This window comes from Monodelphis domestica, chromosome 6 (assembly GCF_027887165.1).
Source record: "Monodelphis domestica isolate mMonDom1 chromosome 6, mMonDom1.pri, whole genome shotgun sequence".
In the NCBI taxonomy this organism is placed as follows: Eukaryota; Metazoa; Chordata; class Mammalia; order Didelphimorphia; family Didelphidae; genus Monodelphis; species Monodelphis domestica.
Window position 1 is genome coordinate 265679777 of NC_077232.1, and position 25044 is coordinate 265704820.

At 36.0% G+C, this 25044-nt stretch overlaps 1 protein-coding gene across 2 annotated transcripts in view; it reads right to left on the reverse strand.

The window, feature by feature from the left end:
* Positions 1 to 25044, reverse strand: part of RAP1GDS1 (Rap1 GTPase-GDP dissociation stimulator 1) — a 275766-nt gene that overhangs the window by 207094 nt on the left and 43628 nt on the right. For both annotated transcript variants that reach the window (XM_007495911.3, XM_007495910.3), the window contains exon 2: positions 8266 to 8373. In XM_007495911.3, the coding sequence (XP_007495973.1) occupies positions 8266 to 8373 (108 nt within the window). The remainder of the gene's footprint in view (positions 1 to 8265; positions 8374 to 25044) is intronic.

Below are 25044 nucleotides of genomic sequence, written 5' to 3' on the forward strand. Positions count from 1 at the left end.
AAGTGTTTAAATAAATAAAAATAAAGCACTGTAGAATGTTAGCTATTACTATTATGATGCACATCAAACTCTCTCCACTAATGTTCCAGATTACAGATCAAAGTGCTTAATGGATGGAGCTGAATAGAATGCTTTCCACAAAAGTTAAAAATGCAAATTTCTTGATCCTTGTCCTTTTAAAAATTTGACTTTGACAGGGAATCATCACTGATTTTAACAAAAAAAACTATTGTGCTTACGAAGTGTAGACATGTATTGATTCTTCTATGCTTAGGTGTGCTTCTGCTACACAGTGATATTCTTGGTTGAAAGAGCCAACACTGTCAAGAAGACACATGGGAGAGCAGCATTTCCCAAGCAATGATTCACTCAGCTATTTCATAATTTTATTTTTAAGAGAACAGAAGTAGCAATGAATCAATTATGGCATCTTTGGTTGAAAAACTGAATAAATTAGGTATCCTACCTAGACAGTTTCTTTAAATTCCTTTTCTGACTTTCAGTCATGACATGGCTTTAAGAGACAATGCTATGTTGTGCCTGTCAAGAGTTTCCAGAGATGACTAACTCTAAAGAAATTAAGGCATTACGCATCTCTCAGTGCAAGTCACCCATTTCTGCATTAATTACACTCCCCACTTCAAGTAAGTGTTGCTCTGGAAGGCTATTTTAAAGTAAAGTATTTGAAAAGTAAAGCTATCTAGCATCTAGATAGAGGAAAAATATGAATGATTAGGAGGGCATAATTTCAGTACAATAGGGGTGTGGCAAAAAAAAAAAAAAAAGCTTATGCTGGTCAAGCTTAGGTCTGCACCAAGACTTTTGGATCATCCTGTATATAGTGATTTCTGAACAATTTTAGATCCTTCTCCAAGATACTGTCCTCTACTGGCTTCCAGGACAATGTCATCTTCTACATCTCCTCCTCAGTGTCTGACCACTCTTTCTTCAGTCAGCTTTACTGGCTCATCGTCATGTAAGTCCTCTACCTTTAGGGTGAGTGCTCCCTAGGACTGTGTACCCCAGTACTGTTTCTCCTTCTTCTGCATTCTGTCTCTCATCTCTATGTAGACAACTTCTGAATCTATACACTTAGCCTTCATTTACTTCTTGAACAGAAGTTACATATTGTTGACTGCCTCCTAGACATCTCAAAGTGGATGGTCCCCCAAATAGCTTAAACTCAACATATTCAAAAAGGCATTCTTGTCCTTCTTCCTCCCCAAGCTTCTGATTAGTCAGTATTTCCTACTTCTCTTGAGAATATAACCAAAGTTCTCCAGGCTGGTCATGATCACTTCCAAATCATCCCTGATTCTTCATTTCTCCCTCATGGTCTATGGCTATTTAGCTGGGAAGTCTCCTATATCCCACCTCCAAAAGAGCTCAACTTTTCTTCTTTCTACTCACATAGTCCCCATCTTTTAGTCTAAGCCCTTCTTGCCCTCCACCTAGCCTACTTTAACAGTGTACTAGTGGGGGATCAGGAACCAAAGTTTGACAGGCAACTGAGAGGGAGGGAACAGATAAAGAGAAACATCACTTCCCTCCCAAGCAGAGCTGTCCCAGAGAAGTTGAAGTTAATCTATGTCCAGAGCTGAAAGGTAAGAGGAAATCTCCTTCAATCTCTGGTTTCTGTTCTCTTCTTGGGATGATTTGTTATCTGTGATCCCCTTAGTACACTGAAGAAAAGATGTCTAATTCTTCGGTAAATTATAAGATCTATTTATTAGTTGATAGGTCTGGGGTGGTAGATTAGGGAAGAGGGAATCAGGAGGTTCCTATTCTATTTTCCACCTAAAGTTTCTTCAGGGGTTGAGGCTCAGTTCTAGGAACCTAAGTCCCACAAGATCTTAGGTTCTTTGTGGAGTCAGGTTGATGTGATTTCCTGAGACAGAGATACAGCTCTGGAGGAAAATCTTCAAGGTGGATAGTCTCTAGCCTTCCCCAAAGGGAAAAAGTCTCTATCCACCACTGATAAGGAGATATGGTTAATCTGGGTCTCTTCAGATCAAGGAGGGATTGTAGCCAGATAAGATCAGTGAGATTTTCTCCTTTCCTCCTCAGTTCAGAAGGACAAGAAGAAGTATATTCCCAACTGTTCACCCACTTTTCTTAGCTGGAGATTCCAGTCCCATCCCCTGTTGGCAGCCAAAGTTCTATTTCCTTCTTGCATGAGATTTCATTGTAAAATCCAGTCTTTGCAATGTATTTTGTATCTCTCTCATCCACAAATGTAATTAGTAAACTGAATTAATGTATTATTTTCATTAGCAATATAGTAATACACATTACTGTTCTAGATTAAGATAAAATAACAATAATGATAAATTCATATTTATATTATGTTTTGTAGTTAACAAAGAGTTTTCTCCAGAATAACTCAGTGAAGTAGAGAACCTGAGTATTATTATCCACATTTAATAGATGGTAAACTGAAGCCTGGAATTTAGGTGACCCATTCATAAGACCATAGTATCAGTGCCAGGATAATAAGTAAATTAAAACAGTGTACTAACCTGTTCTATATCTGAAATGTATTTTTCTCTCCAAAATCAGGAGTCTAAATACTTTCTGAGCTACTTCTCTCTCTTTTTTTTCTCATCATTCCATCTTCTACTCTCGACTTGGATTTTAGACCTGGAGGCTCTCCTTACAAGCTTTGTGACCTTACTTCACTATTTTCCAATATGTAAACTAGGAATAATACTCCCAGCTCTGCCTGCCAGGGTTCTTGGGAGTCTCAAATGAGAACAGATTTGAAAACCACATGATAATATACTATTTTCCCTGCCCTCATCTTCTCTGATGCTTTGTACCCATATGGTCTCTAACTCCATCCCCTTCATTTCTAACTCAGTTTGCTTCTCTTTCCTTCCTACTTATATTCCTCAGCAAATCTTCTAGACGGTTAGAGGCTAGTCTCCAAAGTGGGGGCACATAAGCTTGACAAGCATGTGATCAACATAAGGGTGGAAAATGAGTCACATCTCAGTGCCCCCCAGACCATCAATCATCTTTAACACAACTATACCATGCCCTGGCCCTAGTTTTCCCTACAAGTCTCCCATTCTTCTCCTAAGGAAGACTTACACAGGGCAGTTATAACCTCACCATGACCCTAATGCAACAGTTATTAAGGCAAAATTCCCCTGTCCCTGTCCCCTGACCTCCCATATTGCTAAAAAACCACAGCAAGCAGACTCCACGCTCCTGGACAAGCACTGAGAGCAGGAGCCCACACCTGCTTCCCATTTTCTGTGGGAGTGGGTAGCAAAGGAGAAGAGGTATGGAGGGCTGGGGTCTGCACACCAGATCTCATTACAAGATCTTTTTTCCCCAAATCCTCCCTCTCTTCAGAACTTCCCAATTTCTGCCAAGGATACCAATCTTTCATTAGATGTCATCCTTGACTATTAATTTCCTTACTCCACACTTGTATCATGTTGTGAAATCTTGCTTTATACTTCCTTAAGATAATTCCTACATACATCCCCTTCTGTCCCACCCACATCTACCACCATCCTGGAGATCCTCATTACCTCCCCAGGGGACTACTGTGATGGCCTTACAACTATTCTCTTTGCCTCGAGTCACTGTCCATTCCAATCCATGGCCCATATACCTGCCAAAAACATTTTCTTAAAGTTCAAGTGTGACCAGATTACTACCCTGTTCAAGAAAATTCGATGGCTCCCTATTGACTCAAGATTCAACTAGTATTTAATCTTTACCTCATTCTTTAATCCTTTCTTGTTATACCTGTTATAATGTACATCATCCTATGGGCAATAGTATAGTAGTTGTTGTTCAGTGGTTCAGTTACGTCTGACTATTCATGACCCCATGGACTGTAATGCAACAGGCCCTTCTGACCTCTACTATCTCCTCAAGTCTGTCCAAGTTCACATCTTTTGGTTCTGTGGCACTATCTATCCATCTCATTCTTTACTACCTCTTTCTCCTTTTGCCTTTAATCCTTCCCAACATCAGTCTTATGTGACCAAAGTATTTCAGCTTTAATATTTGCCCTTCCAATGAATAGTCAGAGTTCATTTCTTTAAGTACTGACTGATTTAATCATCTTGCTGCCCAAGGGACTTTCAAAAGTTTTCTTCAGCACTAGAATATGGAAGCATCAATTTCACAGCACTTGGTTTTCCTTATAATCCAACTCTCAGAGCTATACATTAATACTAGAAAAAATCCTAGCTCTGTCTATATGGTTCCTTGTCAGAAAGGTGATGTCTCTGATTTTTAGTATGCTGCCTACACTTGCCATAGCTTTCCTCCCAAGAAGGAAGCATCTTTTAATTTCTTGGCTGCAGTCACCATCTGCAGAGATCTTTGAGCTCAAGAATCTGTCACTGCTTCTAATTCTTCTCCCTCCATTTACCAGAAAGTGGTGGAACCAGTTGCCAAGATCTTTATTTTTTAACTGTCAAACTTCAATCCAGCTTTTACATCCTTCTCTTTCACCCTGCTCAAGAGGCTTAATTCATACAAAAATATTCATAGCAGCTCTTTTTGTGGTGGCAAAGAACTGGAATTGAGGAGATGGCCGTCAATTGGGGAATGGTTGAACAAATTGTGGTACATGTTGGTGATGGTATTATGCTATAGAAATGATAAGTTAGATGATTTCAGAAAAAGCTGGAAAGATCTGCAGGAACTGATGCAGAGCGAAATAAACAGAACTGGGAGAACATTATACATGATAACAATGATGTTGTATGATGATTATCTTTGAAAACTTGGCTACTCTCAGCAATACAATGATATGGGACAATCTTGAAAGACTTATGACAGGGAATGCTATCCACCTCCAAAGAAAGAACTGTTGAAGTCATCTTTCACATCAGTGAATCTTTGTTTTTATTTGAGGGCTTTGGTTCTGTATGAGTGTGCAATTATTATTATGTACATTGTACAACAGTGACCAATATGGAAGTGCGTTTTGCATGACAATAAGAATTTGAAAAAGTAAAAACAAAAAAATTTTGTAAGAGAAACTGGAAAGAGGTACAGAAGCAAATAACATGCTATTGGACAATATATGTAAATTAGCTATTAAAGCTAATTTTATATAAAGTTATGTTATATGTAAAGGTATTAAAGTTTTAATAGTTTAAAACTACACTGAGAATGTTTGGACAGCTGATACAAACACAGGAAAGTTGCTCAACCTTTCTAAGATAAGGTTTTCTCATTCGTAAAATAGGGATAATAATATTTGATTCCTATCTCATATGATTGTAATGAGTTAAGTGCTTTATAAACCTTCCAAGTATCATATAGGATTAAATGTTATTACCAATCTATATCCCACAATCAGTCATCAAAGAAAGTTCTTAAGGTACCTATGTTCTTTTATTTGACATATATACTGCTAAAATATAGCCTACTTTGTAGCCTGTGGCAAAAATGACAATATAACAATATTCTAAGTGCTCAAGTCAACTAAAAAAGTTGGCTCTTTGTCATCTTATATTCTGATGTTTTTAGTGAACCACTGAAAAGCTTGCTTACTTTTTACCACATACTCTGGACATAGACACAAACAAAATGTATAATAATTTAAGCTAAAACTGACTTCTTACAAATATTGGAGTCTAAAACCTATAATTATCTATAAACGAATACAAGATGCAATTCTTATAAATATTGTCATATCCCAAAATCATATGCAAAAAAATCCCAGACAAAGAAATAAAACAAACCCTGCCAAATGATTAAAGTTTTTTAGTTTTTCATTAGTTAAGATGATAGCCCTAAGTAGAAATCAGTTACTCCTTAGGAAGAGTCTTTATTTCATCATTCCTAAACAAAAAATTTAAGCCAGTTTGAAAATTGCAAAATTTTTCAACATGAGAAAAATATTCTGGATAAGTATCCGTAGCCATTACAGACATTTTCAAAAGAAAATTTGATTACTGTTTTATTAGCATTCTCTTAGGCTGTGTTCTGTAAATTTTCCTTTTTAATCCCCTAAAAATTGCACAAGACTTGCTACCATTCATTCAAAAATGCACATCAGTTTTGGTTCCAATAGTAAGAATTCCCTTTTTTTTTTCCAAGGAAATTTCAAGGAAAAGAGTTTTCTCAGAGAGTATGTTGAAACTTACTGCCTGAAACACACAATTTTTAAAAGACTGGTTCTTAAATGTGTTCTTAACATTTTAATGGAAGATAAGAGAGTGAAAGACAAAAATACTGTTTAGGAATTTAACAGTCCAAAAAGTAAAGTTGACTCATTTGACCAGACAGGTGCAACCACTACTATTAGATTTTAAACATGTGAAAACATAACTCTCTTTCTGAGTTAAAAGATTCCTTCAAGATGCAACAATGATTGACCTTTCCTTTAATATTAGATTCCCACACCACCACCACCCCCACCCCCCGCTTGATGCAAAGAATAGGTGCACCACTAACAAAATGGACACATTTTCATGCACTTCAAGCTCTTGTAATGCCCATAATTTTCAAAGCTGCTAAGTAGGAGATGATTTTCTTCTCTGGGCAAATGTCAACTACCACCAAGAACAAAACAGGACTAATGCATTTCATCCAATAGCACATTCCTGGCTTCTGTGCCTCCTTTTAATCTCTCCTGTCAGACTCTATGACTGTTTCTTTAAACAATGTATTTACTTTCTGACTGCCCCCTTGGCGGTAGATCACTGTTTCACATTTCCAGTTATTAATCTTTCTCTGGAAACCTTCTCTCTGGAATTATTAGCCTAAGGGTTGAAGACCCTTGAACAGACTAATGCCCATTGCCTATCTCTTTTGATCTCTTTCCTTCCATTATATTGAAACATTTAATGAGAAGCCCTTCCACAGAAACATACTCCTATTTCTAATTCATGTTAGTTCCAGCTTGTGATTTCATTGGTGTCAGGAACTCCAACTAACCCTAAATTCTCAGTGTTCTTGCATTTGACTTTAATATTATTTACTTGTTTGTCTGTCCTTAGTATTTTGCTTTTGGAAAAAATCATGATCCTAAAACTCAATTATTTGTGTGTCTGTCTTGAGCAAATTAGCAATGAGCTGGTGTCCTTTTGTTTAATGATACATTATTAATTGATAATTACATTGTGAAGCTTTTCTGGTTTTTTGAAGTACATGCTTTAATAGCAGTTAGTAAGAAAATGTTCAACAAGTTAATAGTCTGAGAGTTTCATGAGGCACTGAGGGAGTAAATGGTGTGTCCAGAAGGATGTGACCAGTGTATGTCAGAATACATCTTGAATACATCTTGATTCTGATACCAGCTTTTTATCTACCAAGCAACAATGTCTATAATGAGTTATGATGAATAAAAATTTAAATATCATGATAATAAAGTTTTGGCCTCAAGCAGCAATAGCATCACTAAATAATAGTAAGAGAAGCTAACTTCAAATTTTGCTTGTGGAATGAGTTATTTTTGTATGTGTAATCAAGTCTAAAAAATTTTTAGAATTTCTTTTGGTGGATCAGTAAGAAAAACAATCGGAACAATGCTAGGACTCCTGAAAGCCTGGAATAGAAATGTATAATCTATTTTCTGTATGTTCATTTTCTGCTCTGTAATTATTTCTAAGATAGGTCCATTAAATGAGTATAGCATCTACTTCAGTAATTAAGATATACAGTGAAAGTTATTCTTCATCTAACTATCCTCCATAGTATTATGGGATGAGAAAACAGAAATATGCTATCATATTCAACATAATAAATCAGACTATTAAATAAGGATTCTTGAAATTTCTTATCCTTAGAATGATTTAAGAAAAGACTCTTTATCTCCTTGGACTAATCAAGATATGCTCTGGATTAAACCCTCTTTGAATGCAGGGTATTGGATTAGATAAACTCTGATGAAGGTCTAAGAGAGGGAAGGTTTCTCAAGAGTTTCTAAGTCTGAGATAACAGACATACTTTAGATGTCTTGCAAACATTTTTTTTAAAACTGCAGCTGTTAAGAGGAAAATAACTATAAGGCTCATATGTTGTGTGTGTTTATAACTGGATAATGACTGCCCTTTAGGATTGGTATTAATATCACTATCACCAGTAAACACTTTTCTTTTTGCCCTCCTGGAACAATTGGGAGTAGGGCTTCATATATTTAAGAAATATATAATTCAAAATCTCAATGATAAGGAGCAATAGTCAGAGAAATTTCAGTTATATGTTAAACCTCATTATTAATTTCAGAGTGACTGCAGAGGTGACTGTTTCCTTGGCCATATATGGCAGTTCAATCATACTTACTGTTTTGAGCCAGGGCTTGAAGCAGGCAGTCCAAGCATCCTTCCAAACTATCCTCAGAGATGTCAATGGCTGTGATCTTCAGTTTCTTCAAGGCATCACTGAGATTATCTGTTTACACAATGAAAAAAAAAATCAATGTTCACAACCTGATGGAGCTAACATCACAGCTTATGTGAAAAGCAAAGCTATCACCTTTCCCTATTGCAAAGAATGAGGTTAACTCTGCATATGTTCCAAGGTGAGAACAGAATGAAAGACAGACAATTTTAAAATTAAAATTATGCCCATTTTCTTTAAGAGTGAAACGGGCACAAGAGGAGTATTTTATAAGCTGTCCCAGAACATGTTTCAACATCCATGAAATATAAGCTTCTTTACATATTCAACTCTACTGCAGAAACCTAAAATTACATTATCTCCTTCAATAAAGAAAAAGGACTTTCATTTTGCTATCTCTTTGGTCTAGTTTCCTTTGTCTATATGATAGATATATACACATACATTTAAAATTTAGAGCAACACATTGGAAGATAATTACAACCACTAAGAGTAGCAAAATACTAATGGACACATAATTTGTTAGCATAAAGGACCCAGTGCTACCTCATGACTGGGAAAACCTACATTCAAGTCCTGCCTCCAATACATACTGGCTATATGACCCTGGGCGAGTGAAGTCACCCTATCCTTCAACACCCTTGGAGATGCTCTAAGGCTATAAGATGCCAGTGCCAAATGGCATTGATAGAATGATTGCCCTCCTTATGAGTTCATTATACCAATGAAAATACAAATTTATAAAAATTTAATTCAGAAATCAAAATTGGGCCAAGGCTTACAGACAAAAACAAAATAGTCTGTCCTCAAGGATATTATTGTCTAACAAGAGGGACAAGTTGCATATGAAGGTATATTTAAAACACAGGTTATGAGAAGGGCTACCCTTAGTAAAGCAAAGTCTATTTCTTCCCTTGAGATAACAGAAAAGGAGTGATTTTAAGAAGATATGAGTTAATATTAAAAGCTAGTTTATTAACTTTCTAATTTGAAAATGCCTCATCTGGGGATGGAAAAGACTATGGTTCCTAATCAGTCAAAAAGCTGGATTCTGTATCAAGTCCCTACTCTGGTCCAGGAATTAAGCTGGATACTATGTATACAAACACAGAGATGAAATAGCCCTTGCCCACAAGGAACTTCTATTCTATAAAGCATCACTTTTAGCAGACTAGTGACACCTATGGAGCCCTTCTCAGAATATTTTTAAATACATAAAACAAAATACATGAGAGGACAAAGAAAATCAGTTATGTTAAAAAAGTTACCTAATTTTATTTTCAAAATCAAGACTCCAGGTTCAAAACCTTTGATATCAGGGGAGCCACCATGTATACAGAAATATATACAAAAAGAATACAAGATAATTTTGAGGCAAACCACTAGCAACTGGGCATATTAGGGAAAGTTTCTAAAAGGAAGTGGCTTTGAAGGAAATTCAAGAGGAGACCTGAAGGAAACTGAGAGGAAGAGATGAGGAAGGAGAGAGAATGGACTGCAGAGGCAGAGCCCAGAGAGAGAGACTGTCCTAGTGAGGAATAGTAAGAAGGCCAGTTTGGCTGAACTAGACTTCATGCCTGTTACCTAAAGATTAGCCTCATTCAGAGAAGTTCATTTGTCAGCAGGCTAATCACAAGGTAATGATTTTTTTCTTTTTTTTCTTTCTGTCTTGCCATAGCAGCTCTTATACAAATAAGATATAGAGAAATGCTGTAATCTCTGTTGGTGGAGGAGATATCCCATTCAATTAAATTGCATGCACTTTTAATAAAGAAGTAAAAAACTATCTTCCTGTGCATAAATTAATAATATTAATAATGACAGCTTTAAGATTTGCAAAGCACTTTATATATGTAACCTTATTTAACCCTTATTACAACCCTGTATGTGAAATACTATTATGACTCACATTTTGCAGATGGAGCAACTGGGGCTGGGAGAGGTCATGTAATTAATAAGTGTTTGGGATGAGATTCAAGCCCAATATATAGTGTACAGCTGGATTCTCTAAGGATTGGTTCTTTTGAGTGAAGTTTTACAGTAAAAATAAAAACTGACAGTTTCTAAGAAGTCTTATCACCAAAATATCATTTTTTTTAAGAAGCTGTAAAATTCTCAGTAAGGAATGGTCCTTTCCTAAGCTAGTATAAGGCCATTTTCCTTACCCTCTAAGTCCAGGTCTTTGTCTTTTGTTTTGACAAACATAAGCAAGAGAAATAAATGATGTTGTAGGCCGTTGGCAGCCTCTGTCCCATTACGTTTTAGTGCTAAGGGTTCATGCTATCAAAGTCTATGGAACTTTACAAAAGAAAGATGTGCCACTGAGCATCTGTGGGTGGAAGGGCCCAGAAGTAAAGATTGCCTGAGATATGAGTCAAGTAAAATCTCCCTCATCTTTAAGGAAACAGAATAGGGTGCTATCACCTGCAGAGTCTATCTGGGATGAATGTTTCATCTCCTCTTCATGGCTAAGGTTGAACTTAAATATTTTTTTCTTCTTTTTTAAATTTTATTAATAAAAATTATTTCTAGGTATCTCAGTCTCTCTCTCTCCTCCCCACACCATAGAAGGAATCAGGAAACAGATGTGTGTGTGTGTGTGTGTGTGTGTGTGTGAGATTATGTCTTTTGGGTTTCCATTCTTCAGTTCATTCTCTGTAGGTAAAAATTCACAAGTTATTTTTCAAACATTAAATCTATAGTTATATATAATGTTCTCCTGGGTTTTGCTCTTCACTCTTCATTATCTCAAGGAGTTCTTTGAAAAAATTGTTTAATTAGTCTGCTCATTGTCTCTTATGGTTTGTTATATTCCATCACAATCATTTACCACAATTTTTTTAGCCATTCCCCAACTGATAGGCATCCCCCGAATTTTTGGCTTTTTGCCATCACAATGAAAGCTGCTAGAAATATTTTGGAACATATAAGTTCTTTTCCTTTTTTCCCTGATCTCCTTTGGAAACAGACCCAGCAACAGTACTGCTAGTATTACTAGAATATACAGTTTTATACTCTGGTCATAATTTCATGGTTGGATCAAGGTCACAGTTCTACCAACAGTATATTATTAATGTCTCTACTTTTCCATATTCCCTTCAAACTTGTCATTTTGCCCTCCAATCTGATAGGTGTGAGATGATACCTCAGAATTATTTTAGTTTGCATTTATCCCTAATGAGTAGTAATTTAGAGCATTTATACCTATCAATGGCTTTGACTTCTTCATCCAAAACCTATCTGTTCATATCTTTTGCCCATTTATCAATGGGGAGATGGATCTTATTCCCATAAATTTGACAAAGTTTTCTATGTTTTACATGTAAGACCTCTATTTGAGAGATTGACTGAAAAAATTTTTCCAATTTTCTGCTTTCCTTATTTGTCTTATTTGTACAAAACCTTTTCAATTTATGAACTCAGAAGTATCCTTTTCACAACTCATAGTACTCTCCATTTCTTTTTTACTCATAAATTCCTGCCTATCCATAAATCAGATAGGTAATATGTTCCCCTAGTCTTCTGATCTGTTTGTGCTCTCTCCTTTTATGTCTAAATCATGTGTCCATTTTGATATTATCTTAGTGAATGGTATAAGATATTGGTCTACATCTAGTTTCTGCCAAAGCACCTTCCAGTTGACCCAGCAATTTTTACCAAATACTTTGTTATATAGTGGGCAGCTGGGTAGTTTAGTGGATTGAGAGCCAGGCCCAGAGATGGGAGGTCCTGGGTTCAAATCTGGCCTCAGACACTTCCCAGCTGGGTGATCCTGGGCAAGTCACTTGACCCCCATTGCCTAGTCCTTACCACTCTTCTGCCTTGGAGCCAATACAGAGTATTGATTCCAAGATGGAAGGTAAGGGTTTAAAAAAAATAGACTGATTATACCAATAGCCTGGATCTATATTTTTGTTGAATATGAGGTGATCACTATATATTGCAGGTCTAAAGCATTATAATTTTATGGTGTTTTATAGCATTATAGGGTTTTTTTTCCATTTACATTATTGTAGCTATTGTATATAATGTTTTTCTGGCTTTGTTTATTTAATTCTGCATCAGTTCATATAAGTTTTCCCATGCTTCCCTGAATTCTTCATATTGACTGTTTCTCTTATGACTGTAATTAAAATACATTCAAGTATCATGATTTTTGAAATCATGTCCTAATTAATTAATGTAAAACTTCCCTTTTAGCTCAACTGAAAATATTAGTCCAAAATCCTTTGCAGGCATTTTCCTTTAGGAAAGGAGTTAATGGGTCAAGAATAAAAGACCTTCTTGGGGAAACTGGAGTGAAAGTAGAAACCAAATGTTACCTCATACATAGTTCAGACCACTACTTTCCCTATACTCCCAAAAGTGATTAGACAGGCCCCTATTCCTTCATCCCCTGAAGAAATTAAGGTATTAAACAGAGGAAAGAGGTCCTTATGATTGCTTCTACTAGGGACTAGCTGAAGGGGAAATCTTGAAGAGAGTGATCAAATACAGATGAGAGGTTTTAAGGAGGACAGTTATCCAGAGGTATTCAGAAAGAATAAATTACTAAACAGCAGCTAGGTGGCTCAGTGGTTCTGGGTTCAAATCTGACCTCAGACCTTCCTGGCTGTGACACCCCCTAGGTAAGTCACTCAACCTCAAATATCTAAGCCCTTACTACTCTTCTATCTTGGAATTAATGCTTAATATCAATTCTAACACAGAAGGTAAGGATTTTTATTTTTTTAAAGATTAAATGACTATTATTCAGTTAGTTGATCATTAACCCAAAACTATACTTTATCATTTCTGACATTTCTTCTTCAATGTTCTTATATTACTTCAGATTGCCTTGGAGTAAAGTGATGTCTAAGGGCATGAAGAGAACTACATTGGTTTGGCCATTTTTCTACTTAAGTGAGAAACTCTTGGATTTAAATTAATATGAAATTAAATAAATTGCTTTTTCAGAATTGTGCCTAAAATGCAGAGAACAGTGTTGATATTGTTTTCCTTATGGCATTTGCTATCATAAAAAAGGCTACTATCAAAATTCTGTAGTATAAGAATGGGGTCTTTCACCTCATCGGAGAATAAGGCCACAAATGGTATGTGTCATGTTCTTAGTATGATTTCAAAGTGCTTTCCAGAGCTGCTAGACCAATCGATAGCTTCACAAACAGTATATGGACTTCTTGCAGGGATGAGTGAACAATAATACCAATTTTACAAATACAAAAACTGGGACTGAGAGAAGGAATGGGGGCGGGTCTGTGTATTTGTGTGTAAACACACATGTGTACATATACATGCATGCATACTTATGTGCATATATATTATACGCTATATAATATTCATATCATTAGCTGCCCCTCACAGAGAAGCAGAAGGAAAAGAAAGAAGAGTTTATATTTAAGCCCCAACTCCCCTTCGATGAATCATTCACTGCGGCTTCAAGTTCTATTACTAAAAGATTTGGAGCACTGGGAGAGAGAGTGGAAGTCTGAGGGAAAGTTGCTTTTATGGTCTCAAAGTGTTTCAAAAGGCTTTTAAATTTCTTTTTCCTCTTCCTCTCTTCTAAAGACTGAATAGCATTTAGCTTCTCTCTCATACACAAAAATAAGGACATAAATGTTAACTGGTCTGGAAATGTTTAGTATTATGGAAAAGCCAGCAAAAAATGGCAGGATTGCAACTCTGCTGAACCATTTTCCCCTTCTTACTCAATCTCAGAGGGGAAAAAATGACTGAAACAGGCATCTTCATGCTTGATATTTAAATAAATGAAGGTTGAGAAAATTGCTTATAGTTTTCATCATCAAAGAAGATGTCTTTAACTTAGATCAAAAGAGTCTCCCAAAAGGACAGCTTTAAAACAAAAACTTCTTTCTAAATCAATGCAGTCTTAACTCTTCTATTCATGCTCGAGAGCATATAGAATCAAAGAACAAGAGACAGAAGCACCCTTTACCCTGCCAGTTTCTTGTTTGTATATAGTTGTTGATATTCTGTCTTCCTCATTAGATAATGAACTCCTTGAGACTAGGGACTGTTATTTTTCCCCCTTTCTATGTTAACTTTCTAGCTGATTTTACTAGGGACCCTTATGGCCAGCAGGTAAGTATTGCCCCAGGGCATACTTCATAAGTGGAAGTGAAAGGATTCTAAGGAAAGTTCTCTGATTTCCAAACCCAGAACTCTTTCCACTGGACCATTTGTCAGTTACCTTCCAAATTCTTTGCAGGCATCATCCAGAAATGTCTGCTATATTTGCAAGGTGACAACATTTTTAAAAGGCAATATATAGAACACATAACATTCCATTCTGCGTGTAGTGCACCTGCTGCTGCTGAGACAAGCCCATTATGAAAAGAGGGCATGGGTAGAAATTGATAACTGGGAAGCTGGAAATTTTAAGACCTTTTCTTATCTCCTTGAATTGCTGCCCAAGTTTTCCTAAATCTACTCCCACTTTAAAATAGCAGTATTTTTTAATACTGAGAAATAATTAGCCCTTCCTCCTGTAAGAACAGAACTTTCACAGAAATGCTCCAGAAAAGGGCTAACAGCAGCAACACAGCACCTGCTAGGAAAGCAATAGAGCATATTATACCTTTACTAATTATTTTTTCAAATACTTAAAATTCAAACAGTACAGATAAGGGCATCTCATCTCCTACCAATTTGGAGGTACACTCTAAAGATATAGGATCTGGAAGAAGTAATCTCTCAAAGATTGCTTCATTAGCACAGGCTTAGCTTCTGATCAAATGGAAGCTATTTTTAAATTTTTACTAATCAAGTAGAAATAAGTAGTAGTCCTCTTGCTAATATGATGGGTAGAAAGTTTTGGATGGAAAAGGAAGGCTGGCTTAGACTAGCTAAAACAGAAAAATATCTTCCACATTTCTGCTAACTAAAATACCAAAAGAGACCACTGCACCAACCACAAGATTTCATTCTTTTGCTAGCACTTATTTTTTTACTTTGAGCACGGTCTAATTTCCCTGAGGTTCTGACAGAACAAAAATTGTGAAGTCTTTTGTAAATTTCCTCAGATTGGGTTATTCACTCTTCATATAAAATACTAAAGCGTATTAGGACTTAAATCTTTAATAAGTGGATGACTAATGACAAAAGCAAAAGATAGGAATCCAGTTTATTCCTGACTTTCTCATTTGTAAATTCTTAAAAGGATGATGCCCTCATTCAGGCTTTCATCATCTCTCACATCGACTACTGTAATCCATTCAGCTTAGAAATGTGCCCTGGCAGGCACTTTAAATTCTCACTGGGTACCTCTCCCCAGACCATTCTTGACCTCTACCAGGACACTAGAGCCTAGACAGCATAGCCATCTTGCCATCTGCCAGACTTGTTGATTGATTAGCTGAAATGGTCTTCCTGTCACCATCAGTCCCTCTCTCCAATTCAATTGTGAATATACTTAGAAGCTTGTCACATATGAATTTTTAAATTCTCAATGGCTCCCAAATGTCTTTAGGATAAAATAAAAAATCTTCAGTTTTATACTTAAAATCCCCCACAGTGAGGTTTTCACATAACTTTATAGTACTGTTTCATAGAACTTCCAATTACATACTCTGTTTTAGTCAAATCAGCTTGCTATTAAGTCCCCCACATAATATATTCTAGAATGCACTCTCTGACCTCACTGCTACCTTGTAAAATCCCTAGATTTTATTTTTTTAAACCCTTACCTTCCATCTTGGAATCAATACTGTGTATTGGCTCCAAGGCAGAAGAGTGGTAAGGGCTAGGCAATGGGGGTCAAGTGACTTGCCCAGGGTCACACAGCTGGGAAGTGTCTGAGGCCAGATTTGAACCTAGGACCTCCCATCTCTAGGCCTGGTTCTCAATCCACTGAGCTACCCAGCTGTCCCCTAAATCCCTAGATTTTTTTAAAGCAAAGTTGGGAAGCCACTTCCTACATGAAGTTCTTCCTGATTCACCTCAGATAGTAATACAGATCCCCCAAAATTTCTTTGTAATGACAGAGCTATAGATTAGAGAAGCAGAATTTTTAGACACTGATAATATAGTGTGATTTTTCTTTGCCTAATGATGTTTATTTGTTAAAAGTAAGGGCTTGTGGGGGATACCAAAAATACCCAAAAAAGTGGGGAAAAGAAAAAGAATATCAATCAAACAGGAAATAACAGGAGGTTTGGAGGGAGACAAAGCAGGACAGCTTTGAAACTAACAAGAGTGTTTACTATGCATTTTTTAAAAAGAAAACAAACCATATATATTCCAAACATTGTATAAGGGTTCATTAATCTTTATAACTTTAAAAATTACCCATCCAAGAACTGCAAGCTCCTTGAGGTCAGAAACTAATTCATTAGTCTTATGCTCTTAAGAGTCTATTACAATTTCTTACTAGTAAGCATTTCATAAATGTATGATGAATTATTTGTGGATTCTGTATTATATGACGGTCACTGTCTCAAATTTGAATGTAGAGTTAGAAAAAATTCTTCTGTATTGTCATCCTCATCCCCTCAAGCCCTTTCTGAGGAAAAAACTGTCCATATATACCAACAGGGAAAAAAGCAAACACTTTTTTTCTCCCCAGAAGATGAGAAAATAGAAAGACAAAATATGTTGTATGTTAATTGCTAATGATATTTATGACACAACTGTGTACCAACTAGAGAAAGAACAGTAACCAAATCATTGGACTGAGAGTTTAAAGTACCTAAGAATTGTCATTCACTGTCCTCTTTTCAATTGTTACAGGCAAAAAGCCTAGAAAAAAGCAAAAAAACAAAAACTATTATTGAAATCTCAGAACTACCTTCCAAGAACATGTTCCAAGAGTACCAAAGCTAAATTAAACTTATATCAATACTTAATTTATTTAATGATACGTGAAGCACTTTACTTTTAAAAGGCACAGAAAAGGTTTTTTTATGCGTTTAATTCAATTTTCTCTTTTTTTAAAGGACAATTCAAGTAATAGTCAATAAAGAAATATATATTAAAAAATTGAAATCCAATTCAATTCAGTTTTTGCTGCCTGCAAACCTTCCCACATCCTCACCACTTAAAAACAAACAATAAAACCTTCACTTGACCCTACCATCCCTAGATTTCTCTCCTCCCTTTCAGAGCCTAACTCCTTGAAAAAGCTTCCTATATTTGTCTACACTTTCTCACCTCCCACTCACTTCATTCTTTGTAATCTGGCTTCCATCATCAATGGACTGAAAAAACTCATCAAAGTTACCAATTAAATCTTAATTGCTAAATCCAATGGCCTTAGTCATCATCCTTCATAAATTGTACAGTATTTGACACCATTTGAACACCCCCTCTTTCTGGGTACTCCCTTTTCACTGTTTTTCAATGTTAGTCCCATCCTTCTTGGCCTCCTTTGAAAGATCATAATCCATTTCCTATCCCTATTGTACATATTATATGCATATGTACATATTATTACATTGTCTTGAGACCTCACCTATATTTACACTCTTGTGATCTTGATGTCCTTCAGATAGGCACAAAAGGGCTCAGTTCTCATTTCTTTGCATGATTCCCAAATCTCCATATCTAGCCCCCATCTCTCTCCCAGAGTTCTGATCCCAAATTTCCTTAGTATATCCTACCTGCTGGAAAACTCCATGGACATTTCAACATGTTTAAAACAGAAGTCATCATCTTTACCCTTCTTTCCTCCCCCCCCAAAATCTTTCTTCCTAAAGAACCTTATTTTTCCATTTCACCTAAAGTTGCAAATTCTAGTTCCCTTAGAGCAATGATAGCAAACCTTTTGGAGAAGCCAAGCCCTGCTCCCACCCTACCCCCCAAGTGCTGTACCCCACACCCAATACCCACCCTTATCCCAGACAGAAGAGGGAGGAAACACTCCTATTGGGCTGCTGGGTAGAGGGGCCAGTGATATAAGGAATGTAAGGAAATGTCCTTAGGGGCATGGAGAGGGAGAGAGGAGCAGCTCTGCCCTGAGGTCCTCTGGCTTTCTAGTAAGGAACTGTTGTGGGCAATTGCAGGTGTGCCACAGAGAGGGCTCTATGTCCCCTTTTTGGCACACATGCCATAGGTTTGCCACCACTGCCTTAGACTCCTCACTCTCCCTCACCTTACATCTAGGCACTTCCAACTACTGATAATTCCACCTTCTCAACATCTCTTGCAATTGTGACATTCTCTTTACTCACACCACAAACATTTTAGTCCAAGCCCTCATTCTTACTGCTCTTTAAGTCTTAACTCTCTCCTCTCTCAAATACATTCTCTACACCACTATCAAATTCATAGATTTAAAGCTCAAGTTGGATATAGTCACTCCTCTGTTCCAGAAACTTCAGGTTTTCTCCAGTGCCTTTAAATTAAATATCCTTGTAAAGAATTTAAAGCCCTTCAAAATCCAGATTTATCTTTCCTGGTTGGTTACACATCATTCCTTATGCTCCAGCCTTATTAACTGCATGTATGTACATACATATACACTCACAGAGTATATGAAGCAAAATACTGAGGACAGTAAACATTCTCTTTTTCTGATATGAAACTATAGCAATCCCCATAATTAGAACACCATTCTATTTCAGAATAATGGGCTTTTTGGTAGAATCTGATGATAATCATATTGTTTCCTCATTTCTATCACTATAGGCCAAACAAGACACAATGGAACTAGATAAAAGTCTGGAAAGGGGAACTAAAAATTATCTAAAGGAATAGTGATCTGTTACATGAAGAAAGATTTAAAAGATATGAATTTCTCAATCTAGGAAAAATTAAGGGAACATGGTCTTGAATCCTGAATAATATAATTGTGAAATTACTCACCAAGTCACAGAATCCTAAGAGATAGCCTTTAAAATGTGATCAAGGTAAGCTCACAATAACTAAAAAAGTGTCCTTAGCAACACAAAAAAAATAAACACATGGAACCCATTATCACAAGAATTTCAAAGATATTGCTAATAAATATAAGTGGAATTAAAAAAGGATTTGGACAAACTAAGAGTCAAAAACACAAAACTATTAAAACTATTAAGACCAATTGATACATTAAAAACTACTTATCTTAAAGGCCAGCTACTGCTTTCATGGAACATCCCATAGGGATTCTTTGGGCAACAGACACTTTGATAGAATAAAGGATGGGTCAAGACCAATATTATAATTTAGTAATTAGTAAATATTAGTAACCATTCCTTCATTGTACAATAAGTATATTTATTTTTTTAAAGCCTTATCTTCCATCTTAGAATCAATACTGCATATAAGTTCCAAGGTAAAGGCTGGGCAATGAGGATCTAGTGACTTGCCTAAGATCACGCAGCTATTAAATGTCCAAGGCTACATTTGAACCCAGGACCTCCCAGCTCTTGGCTTGGCTCTCAATCCACTGAGATACCTAGCTCCCTCCCCACCCCCCAGTAAGTATACTTTTGATGAAAGTACAGATAAGTAGGGCAGTTTTGAAAGTAACATATTAAATTTATTATACCTAAAATAGACCCAATATGTATGTAATATATGTAATATAGTTTCACATTTTCACATATACTTCTCTTTTTCTGTTCTACTTTGTATATGCAAATATTATTTTGTTGATCATTACATAAATTAAATTTCAAAACACTTCAACTTTTTATCAGAATGCTCATTCATATTTTTTAATTGGGTAAAAACAATTGGAAAATAGGTTTTGATCAAAAACACATGTAATACTCACTGAAATTGAGCATCAGCTACTGGAAGGTTGGATGGAGGGAAGAGAGGGAAATAATGATTCTTGTAACCAAGGAATAATGTTCTAAGTTGACTAAATAAATTAATTTAAATTTTTTTAAAATGTATGGTCAGGAAGACCAGTCTTTGAATCCTTTCTTGGACATTTATCAGTGTGATTCCCCGAGCAAGTCATAATCTCTCGCAACCTGTTTCCTCTGCTGTACAATAGGGATAAAAATAGAATCTACTAAAGAAGGTGGTTTTGAAGATCAATAGAAATAATATATAGAAAATACTTTACAAATCTTAGCACACCATATGAATGTTAACTACTATTATAACTTTGGGCTCAAATAACTAGAGATGGCTTTAAGGAGGTGGTGGAACTTGAACTGGACTGTGAATGATGAAAAGGCAGTGGGGAAGAAAAGAGAGCATGCCAGGTAGTGGTGTTATGTTGGGATTTTGGGTGAGGAAAGAACAAGAGGGAACATATAAATAATTAAGATTTATTGGTTGGGAAGGGGAGGAAGGAAGAAATCATAGTAGTTATCTAACATCTAATAACTACAAACTATCTAAACCTATCTTATTAAGCTAAGCAGTAAAATTCCCAATAGCCAATTCTCACACCAAGAGTCCAATCAAATATGCCAGGATAGTCTATCTTCAATCTTCTTGATTCAAAGTTGCCATTAGCCAGATCCAAAAGATTTCTTCCCTTCTGTTGGTCTTAGGAGAAAGCCTTTCCAAGCCCTCAACCTCAGGTCCTTCCAGGAGAGATATGATGAGATGAAATCCGTTGGGCATAGAATCTTTCCCAGATCTCAAGCCAGTTAGATCTATCATGCACTCTATAACTTCAGCCAGTTCAACTTGCTGCCCAAAGGGCATTAAAAGACTGCCTGCCCTTTGATCCAGGAAAAAGACATACGGAAATATTTATAGCTGCGCTCTTTGTGGTGGCCCAAAACTGGAAAGCGAGGGGGTGTCCATCAATTGCTGAATGGCTGGACACATTGTAGTACCTGTTGGTGATGGAATACTATTGTGCTCAAAGGAAGAATAAAGTGGAGGAATTCCATGGAGACTGGAACAACCTCCAGGAAGTGATGCAGAGTGAGAGGAGCAGAAACAGGAGAACCTTACACACAGAGATGGATACGCTGTGGTATATCGAATGTAATCGACTTCTCTACTAGTAGCAATGCAATGATTCAGAACAATTCTGAGGGACTTAAGAGAAAGAACACTATCCACATTGTGATAAAGATAAATGGTTTGCAAAAATTGAGAGATGCAAACGTCAGAGAGTGATTGCCAGGAGCATGTGACTAAAGGTCACATGGGACCCTGAGGCTTGAAATTTGGGAAAGATTCTATGCCCTAGTGCAAATATTAATAATATGGAAATAGATCTTGATCAATAACACCTGTAAAACCCAGTGGAATTGCTCATTGGCTCTGGGAGGGGATGGGAGGAAGGGAGGAAAAGAACATGAATCATCTAACCATGGAAAAATAATCTAAATTAATTAATTAAACTTTTAAAAAAGCTTTACTTGCATTTAATAAACAATATTCTATCTCCTGCCCCTACTCCTGACTTTCACCTCCCTCTTCCCTTTCTCCTCTTGCTTCTGCGAACCCTTCAAGGCTCAGGTTAAGTATAATCTCCCTCAGGAGGCATTTGATGATACTTTCATTCAGTTGTTATTATCTTCTTCCCCTCAAATTATCATATATTTATTTGTAAAATTAAAATTATTAATAGCATTTATATTATAATTTCAGACCTGAAAAGTGCCTTGCTTATGCTCCTAGTTAGTACTTTCTTTCTTTTAATCACTCATTGATTCACTTTGGTATGCAAAAAAGACTAGAAGGCAGAACCTAAAATCAAACAGGACAGTTAGAAGGCTCCTAAGAGTAACCCAGCATTAGGGTGCTACAATCTTTAAATACTGTCCTAGAACAATATGGTAGCAGTGGCAATGGAAAGGAAAGGATAAATCCAAGAGACATAAAGGAAGCATGATAGAATCAAAATTGTTGCTTTTAATAAATATCTTTCTGTTTATAATCTTCCTCAGATAAAAGGAGAATAGAGCATACTGTGAGTAAAACAATTTAGTTAATGTATTTGAATTGTTTGTGTTACAAATAAAATGAAATAAATTATGGACAAAGGTACGTTAACAAGAGTCTGTTCTGTCTCAGAGTGAGGGAATGAGAAGAGGACATATTGCAATAAGAAAGGAAAAGAAATGTTGATCTGCTTACTTTTACATTTTCTTTCTTCTCAAATTTTTAATCAATTTTTTATTTATCCAGTATTTATTTAATTTATTTTCTATATCCTCTCTCCTGATGAAAAATTAAATTTAAAAAGCACCCATGTAACAAATTTACACAATCAAGCAAAACAAATTCCCATACTTTCCATGTTCAAAAATGTGTCTCATTCTGCATATTAGTCCATCGCCCTTTGCTGAGAGGTAGTTAGCTTTATTCGTTATTAGTTTTCTGGAATGATCCTGGATAAATTGCATTGATCAGAGTTAAGTTTTTCCAAATTTTCCTTTATGTGATGTTTTTACAGGTTAAATTATTCTCTTGGTCCTCATTTCACTCTACAATAATTCATATAAATCATCCCAGATTTCTCTGGAAACTAGCTTTCATCATTTCTTACAGCAGAAGAAGATTCTTTTTTTTTTTTTAAGACTAGCCAAATATTGTTTTTATTGTTTTTTTATTTTTTCACAATATTTTATTGATTTTTTAAAGAATATTTTCCATGGTTATATGATTCATTTTCTCCCTCTCCCCTCTTCCCTCCCCACTCCCAGAGCTGACAAACAATTCCACTGGTTTATATATGTCTTATTATTCAAAACTATTTCCATATTATTCATTTTTGTAGTAGAGTAATCTTTTAAAAACCACAACCACAAAACATATACCCATAAAAACAAGTGATAAATGATAAGTTTTTCTTCTGTGTTTCTACTCCCATAGTTCTTTCTCTAGATGTGGATAGCATTCCTTTTTATTAGTTTTTTATTTATTTTTTTTTAGTTTAGTTTAGTTTATTTATTTTTTATTAGTTCCACAATATTGTTCTTGATTATTGCATTGCTATTAGTAGCAGAGTCTATTACTATTACAATGTTTCAGTCTCTGTGTACAAAGTTCTCCTGGTTCTGCTCATTTCACACTGCATCAGTTCATGGAGGTTTTTCCAGTTTTTTATAGAAATCAAGCAGTTCATCATTCCTTTCAGCACAATAGTATTCCATCACCAACATATATCACAATTTTTTCAGCCATTCCCCAATCCAGAGACATGCCTTCATTTTCCAATTTTTGCCACCACAAACGGCACAGCTATAAATATTTTTTTAAATAATATTTTATTTGATCATTTCCAAGCATTATTCATTAAAGACAAAGATCATTTTCTTTTCCTCCCTCCCACCCCCCCTTAGCCGACGCATGATTCCACTGGGTGTCACATGTGTTCTTGATTCAAATCCATTTCTATGTTGTCAATATTTGCATTAGAGTTTCGTTTAGAGTCTCTCCTCTGTCATGTCCCCTCAACCGCTGTAGTCAGGCAGTTGCTTTTTCTCGGTGTTTCCACTCCCATAGTTTATCCTTTGCTTATGAATGGTGTTTTTTTCTCCTGGATCCCTGCAGATTGTTCAGGGACATTACACCATCACCAATGGAGAAGTCCATTACATTCGATTATACCACAGTGTATTAGTCTCTGTGTACAATGTTCTCCTGGTTCTGCTCCTCTCGCTCTGCATCACTTCCTGGAGGTTGTTCCATTCTCCATGGAACTTCTCCACTTTATTATTCCTTTGAGCACAATAGTATTCTATCACCAACATATACCACAATTTGCTCAGCCATTCTCCAATTGATGGGCATCCCCTCGCTTTCCAGTTTTGGGCCACCACAAAGAGCGCAGCTATGAATATTTTTGTACAAGTCTTTTTGTCCATTGTCTCTTTGGGGTACAGACCCAGCAGTGCTATGGCTGGATCAAAGGGTAGACATTCTTTTGTCACCCTTTGGGCATAGTTCCAAATTGCCCTACAGAATGGTTGGATCAATTCACAACTCCACCAGCAATGAATTAATGTCCCTACTTTTCCACAGCAGAAGAGGATTCTATTTCACTTATATGCCAAAATTTCTTCAGCTGTTCTACAATTGATGGGTGCCCACTTAAAGTTTTCAGTATTTTGCTACTACAAAGAAATCTGAGATAGATATATATATATATAAAGACCCTAAACTTAAAAAAATAAATATGTATACACATATATTTTTTAAGTTTAGGGTCTTTGTCTTTCTTTGATCTTTTTGGAGTACTGTCTTGTACTGCCATATACTTGCTGTACAAGTAGGGTCAAACTACATACATGGTTTACTAACTGAGAACATAGTTGCCAAATGCTTTTCAGAATAGCTTAAACCAACAGCTCTACCAACTGTGTATTAACATGTCTATTTTCTCTCTGTTCCCCCAATATTCATGATTTTCCTTTTTCTTTTTTTTCTGGTCAATCTGATGGGTGAGAAATAACCTCAGGATTCCTTTACTTTGAATTTCTCTAAACATTAGTGAGTTGAATCATTAAAAATATATATGGCTATATAAAACCTTAATTTTCTTCTCTTGAGAATAGCCTGCCTTTTCAGCTGATTTTTTTTTTCTTAAAACCATGCCCTCCAACTAGTCACCCCTTCAAAAATCACCACCACTTTTCATTGAAAAAGTCAGGGTATGAATCATCTAGGTGGCTCAGTGGATGAGAAGCAAGGCCTAGAGACTGAATGGGTTCAAACACAGCTTTAGATACTTCCTGGCTATGTGACCCTGGACAAGTAACTTAATCCCAAATGCCTAGCCATTAGCAATTTTTTATTCTCGTTTTTTATTTTTGGTTTTGTCTTTTTTTTACCAAATACATGCAATAAATTTCCATA